The sequence below is a fragment of the Neovison vison genome, chromosome 3, assembly GCF_020171115.1.
Source record: "Neovison vison isolate M4711 chromosome 3, ASM_NN_V1, whole genome shotgun sequence".
Classification (NCBI taxonomy): domain Eukaryota; kingdom Metazoa; phylum Chordata; class Mammalia; order Carnivora; family Mustelidae; genus Neogale; species Neogale vison.
This window is the reverse complement of record NC_058093.1, coordinates 87,321,501-87,327,500: the sequence shown is the minus strand read 5'-3', so window position 1 is coordinate 87,327,500 and position 6,000 is coordinate 87,321,501. Positions and strand designations below refer to the sequence as shown.

The 6,000-nt window shown below is 40.6% G+C and overlaps 1 protein-coding gene across 8 annotated transcripts in view; it reads right to left on the bottom strand.

The window, feature by feature from the left end:
- The window catches only part of GTDC1 (glycosyltransferase like domain containing 1), a 334,720-nt gene that overhangs the window by 113,166 nt on the left and 215,554 nt on the right, over positions 1 to 6,000 (bottom strand). For 6 of the 8 annotated variants that reach the window (XM_044242544.1, XM_044242537.1, XM_044242539.1 and 3 more), the window contains one exon: positions 1 to 78. This exon is cut by the window's left edge and continues 267 nt beyond it. The exons of 1 other annotated variant lie outside the window; for it this stretch is intronic. In XM_044242544.1, coding sequence (XP_044098479.1) covers positions 1 to 78 — 78 coding nt within the window. Of the gene's footprint in view, positions 79 to 695; positions 752 to 6,000 lie in introns of all 8 variants that reach the window. One more of the 8 variants, XM_044242542.1, reaches the window with a different exon arrangement.

Genomic DNA, 6,000 nt, shown 5'->3' with positions numbered 1-6,000 from the left:
ATAGATGGAGTAGTACCACCATTTCCTTTAAGGCTGAGGATCTTCTGTAAATGGGCTGTTTTGTGCTTGGGCATGAATCTGTTGCAAAAAGGAAATGCAGTACACTTTTAGTGAAAAGACTATTTAAAACTTGTCTTTACCCTTCTGTAAGGATGCCATGATGATGTAGAAAACTGATAAAAGTAAACTAAACATAAAACAAACATTCTCGAAAGAGTACAAAAAGTAGTAGCCATCCAGACAAAGTTCAAAACTTTGCAATCAGACCACACTGTCTTTTGGGGGCTTTCAAAGTGTTTATGTGGCTATAAAACCTACACTTTGCACACCGTGAAAAATAAGAATAGAGAGATGATTTATCACTCTCCCTTCACTCATCTTGCCAGAGTTCCATTTTACATTTTCCAGTCACTGCATGGCCTGATGCACCTTTCCAAGCCACACTTAATTGTTACCCAACAAAAACGCTTGAAACTTCCTTGATTAACACTGGGCATTTCTGCTCACATGACTGTTCTGTATGCCTGGGCAACTGGACACACATTTTTATTAAATCGACCTTGAGAATATTTCTTGAAGGATATTTTTTCGGTGCTATTTCTGTCCTGTCTTCCCATAATGCTCGGCCATGAAGAGTTTGGTATCTGTCACTTATTGCTAGAAGCATCTAAATCAAATGAAATCAAGAAGCTCACCATTTACTGGCGGAGCAAACCAGAAGCACTTAGAATGGACGCGAACAACAACCAACCTGTGGTGAGACACAAAAAGAACGAACGTTCCAAGTTTTAAAACAGAACCAGGGATTAATTCTGACTTGGAGATCAGGAAAGGTCTAGACTGAGGGAATGTTGTGATCCAAGGAAAGGGCTGAGAAAGAACATAAACTCTTCAGGGAATAGCAAGCAACCCAGAGGGGCTGGAGCCAGGTCCCAGAATGTGAGGGTCAAAGAAGTAACCAGAGACCAGACAACAAGTGCTTTCTTAGAGTCCCTGAAGCCCACCCTGAGACCTCACCCCTCCCCTGGATTGTCAAGTAAGTGAAGAAATGAGGAGTATACGCATTTAAGACAAAGGTGAGGAAGAAGAGTTATGGAAGAAGAGCAGTAGGGAACATCTGGAAGAGTAAGAAGAGAAGCCGAGAGAGTAATATTACCCCATCGAAGTGAGTGAAGAGCCTCAAAGAGTATCTAAGAAAGGAAAGAAGATTTAAAAATGCATAAAAATGGGGTGTAAAGCATTGCACAGGTACCAGAGCACCAGGTAAGGTAAGGAGCTTTTGGATCACTTACTCCTCAAAGGGGTAGTTCCTGTGGAGAGTGCAGGCCAAAATCAGCCTCATGGTTACAGCGCGCGCATCCAAGAGGGAAAGACAGAGAAAGCCAGATTGCGAGAATGGGGAAGTGAGGTCTGTTTTCCTTATTGGGGCACATGTACAGAGGGGTTTTCACTTGGATGTTTACTTGGGGACACTTGCTAGGGAAGGGAGCGGGCTACTGAAGAAACAGAAAACTCTTAAAAGACGGAAGTAGGAGGACAAGCACAGCATGTAGGATTCTTGGCATGAGGGAAAGCAAGTAGGCCCTCATAGAAGAGAACAGAGCAAGCTTTCTTACAAAGCTGAAGGAAGAAGGAGAGAAAAGTGGAGTTGGAAAAAACAGTTTCAGGTGGCAGGTGTGGAATCTACAGTGTGTCACCAAAGCATCAGACGAGGCCACTTATTTCACGCAAGGTGAGTAGAGGTGAAGGTGAGTAAACGAAGTGTGCTGAGGGACGATAGCGGGGGAGAGGGGCCGAGGACGTTTGCTAGGTCTGAAGGCAAGGACTAAGGGCAACATGAAGGGATAGGGCAGGTTCTGCTGTAAGCTGGAAACGAAGTCTGGCTGGAGTGTGCTGTGTACTCTACAGAGTCAAAAGTTTGGGGGGCTTCTGTGCTTGTCTCAGAAAGCCCTTTGAGAGAAATCACCTTCTATGTAAGAACCCTCCCAAGTAATAAATACATGATTGTATAGAGATAGGTAAAACACAAAAATGGTGCTAACACCTTTGGTATGCCCTCATACAACAATACATTAATTCTTGATTTAAAAATAAAGAGGGCGCCTGGGTGGCTCAGTGGGTTAAGCTACTGCCTTTGGCTCAGGTCACGATCTCGGGGTCCTGGGATCAAGTCCTGAATCGGATTCTCTGCTCAGCAGGGAGCCTGCTTCCCTCTCTCTCTCTCTCTCTCTGCCTGTCAAATAAATAAATAAATAAATAAATAAATAAAATCTTTAAATAAATAAATAAGTAAGTAAATAAAAAATAAAGAAATGTGAGCATATACAGGTTATAGTTTCATACCTCACCGGTCTAAAATTATTATGGGAACGAACCAACTTTCTTCCTGAAACAAATTCAAAACACTGAGGAGAATCTAAGGAACTAAAAAAAATCAATGAAAATGTTCCCATTGATTCACAAAAGGAAAAAAATAAAAAGAACATGAAAATACCTTAACTTTTTAAAAACTATTTTACTTATTTTTTTAAAGATTTTATTTATTTATTTGACAGAGAGAGACACAGCGAGAGAGGGAATACAAGCAGGGGGAGTGGGAGTAGGAGAAGCAGGCTTCCTGCCAAGCAGGGAGCCCGATGCAGGGCTCAATCCCAGGACCTGGGATCATGACCCGAGCCAATGGCAGACGCTTAATGACTGAGCCACCCAGGCGCCCCTTAGGATTTTATTTTTAAGAAATTTGTACACTCAGTGTGAGGCTCAAACTCACAACACGAAGATCAAGAGTTACACGTTCCACTGACTGATCCAGCCAGGCATCCCAACAGTATCTTAACTTTTTAACAAGTGAAACAAACAGTAAGAGAAGGAACATCTGCACATATCTGGCAAACGACAATAAAGCAAGTGAAGATACTTATTTGTTTATGTTAGAGAAAGGATGCTAGGCAAGCTTAAAAAGGATTTTTTTTTTGATTTTAAGCTTTTTTTTTTTCAATTTATTTATTTTCAGAAAAACATTATTCATTATTCTTTCACCACACCCAGTGCTCCATGCAAGCCGCTTAAAAAGGATTTTAGCAGAATTACAAATTTAGTGCAGGGAAGATTTACATTTAAAAATTCAGCGGGCATTGCAACAACATAAGTTTATGTTAGACAACAGTATCATGACCCATCTTACTCTTAAAATCCATTCATGTTGGCCAGCATGTGAGCAAAATTGCAAATTAAAAGGAATGGGAGGGGCGCCTGGGTGGCTCAGTGGGTTAAAGCCTCTGCCTTCAGCTCAGGTCATGATCCCAGAGTCCTAGGAAGGAGGCCTACATCAGGCTCTCTGCTCAGCAGGGAGCCTACTTCCCCCTCTCTCTGCCTGTCTCTTTGCCTACTTGTGATCTCTGTCTGTCAAATAAATAAATAAATAAAATCTTTAAAAAAATAAAAATAGAAAAAATAAATGTTGGCGAGGATGAAGAAGATCCTCTGTTAACACAGGCTGTGGATGGCTGACTTGATTGGTGGTGGTCAGTGGGGACATGGAAAGAGGCAGAACATAAATATGGACAGTAAGCAAAAACTCAGCTTACTAATGTTATAAAACAACAACAACAATAACAAAAAACCGAATGCTAGTAGGACATATGGAAAACACTGTTGAGATTGTCTAGAGTTTGACCAGAGAAACCTGTGCTGGGTCGACCAGCAAACCAATGCCACTCTGTAATGCAGTGTGTCATACGGAGAAGGAAGATAGCAAGTCTGGGGAGAGAGCCGTGCAAATGCTGATTTCATCCGGGGCACCTGTAACTGTATATCTTTGAAAATTAGAGAGTTCTTAGAAGAGCAATAATAATGATTAAGGCAATGGAAGAATTGATTTATGAGGACAGATTAAAGGAGCTAAATATGAATAGCCTGGTTAAGTGACAAGTAGAGGGGTCCATAATAGGAGTCTCCGAGGAAAGAGAATAATTATTTAGCCGGTACAAGGAGGTATAACTAGAAGTAATGAGATGAAATTAAGAATGGGAAAATTTAAGCTGAATTTCAAGAAAAACTCCCTGATGGCATAATTTATTAGCTCACAGAATAAATTCTCTATGGAAATGGTATAGTGAGGGAAACTTAATAATAGGACTGGACAAAATACCAATAAATAATATAGATAATAATCCGGTGTTTGAAAGAAGGTGGTTACATGCTATGCTTTCCTTGCTCAGAATATCTTCCCATATTTTTCTTTAATAGTCTGTTTATATACAGTGATTGTTACCCAGATAAGTATTCAGGCAGTTAGCTAAATCAAAAAGGAAATATGTTCTTTAGGTGAGGTTAAGTTAAAATCCCTTTACTTTTCATATACTCTGCAGAAGCGAGCTGAAATAATTTTTTGCCACTTTGTTCTAGCAGCGCTGGTTGTGAAGCAAGCTGGACAAGTGTATTAATATTTCTAAAAAACAAAACAAAACAACAAAACAAAACAAGCCTCATCTACCATCCCACACAGAGTCTATTCTGATTCTCTGTGCCATGAAACTCATATTTTCATAGACATGTTTAATATAAACAATTTATTGCCATAATAGAAATCAAAAAACTTTATTCCAGCTTTTCTAAATGTAGCTCTATGGTCAATTACTTCACATCAATACCAAGATCAAATAGGCATAATACTAACAAGCAGTTTGCTTAATAATAGTCACCACACTAATTAACCCATCCAGAACATTCTTAATCAGACGCTATTTGTAATGTACAGTTAAGAGAAGCTTGGCAATAAGCTGTTCTAGGCTAAAAAAGAAAATAATACCTTACTGATGGGGTGAAACTGGCTTTTCTACAGAACTGGACAGAATGTGCTGTCCCGGGATTAACTCAAGAGAGTGAGCATGCAAATAGGCACATGTCTGAACACCTCCTTTCTCTTCCTGAGCTCCAACTCTGGTGGAGGTGTTAATGAGAACAGAAAAGGTCCTGCGATAAGGAGCGAAAGAGAGAAAAGAGTCAGAAGAAAACCAGTGAACTGCCTTGTAGAGCTTAAGCCAGATTTGCCTTTTAATAACCCCCCAATTTTTCTTAAAGAAATGCTACTGCCCACCTGACTCACAGAACGTCCTTCCTTCTTTCTGGGTCTCTCAGTTCTGTCAGAACCTGTTTTTACTTTTAGAAATATTCTGATCACTATAATCATTTGCAATCTGTTATTCGCCATGGGGGCCCTCCCCCATCTTTCCCCCAACCCACAGCCAATCTCTGAAACAGAAGTAGAGTATCCTCTCCTCACAAGCAGAGCCTCTCCTTCCTCGCCACACCCGTCCTCCAACACGGTTCCAGAGGCACTGCTGCATGTTACCCAGTACTACGTTGGGTAATGTTCAAAGATAACGGCGGGTGTATGTACTTTCTAGACTTACATTTGCTTGCTTCTTGCCATCCCCACATCCAAACACACACACCTAGCGCTGGACATAGAGGAATGGCCTTATTCAGATCAATCTGGAAAGACTAGATTTCAGAGTAGCTTTAAATGATGTTAAGATGGATAGCAAATGCAGGAAATGCTCTAGGTACCTTGGCTTCTCTCTGCTAAAGTCGAGAGGCTAGAGTACGTTTAGCTAACCAACAGCGGTAGTCAAAAGGAAGGCGATAAAATAAAGCAAGTCGAGTAACTTAGGATATTAATATTTGTTCATGTGTTGTTGAAGAAAATTCCATGGCTGAAATGTATGTCATGGTGGAATACGCTGCTTACCAATGGTTTTTGGGAGATTTCAAAAGAAAGTACTTAAATAGTGAGTTCAATCTATAGAATCTCATAAATACCCACAGATAAGAGTCCACGAGACAGAGATTACCCATGGTCTTGCTTTTCAAAACAGATCTGGAAGACAGCACGTGAAGAATGATGCAAATTAGCAGATGATTAAAGGGAAAGACAGCATAACCAGTCAAAGGTGATTCTAGACTTGAGCCAAGGCAGAGAGAGGGGCATGTTGGCAA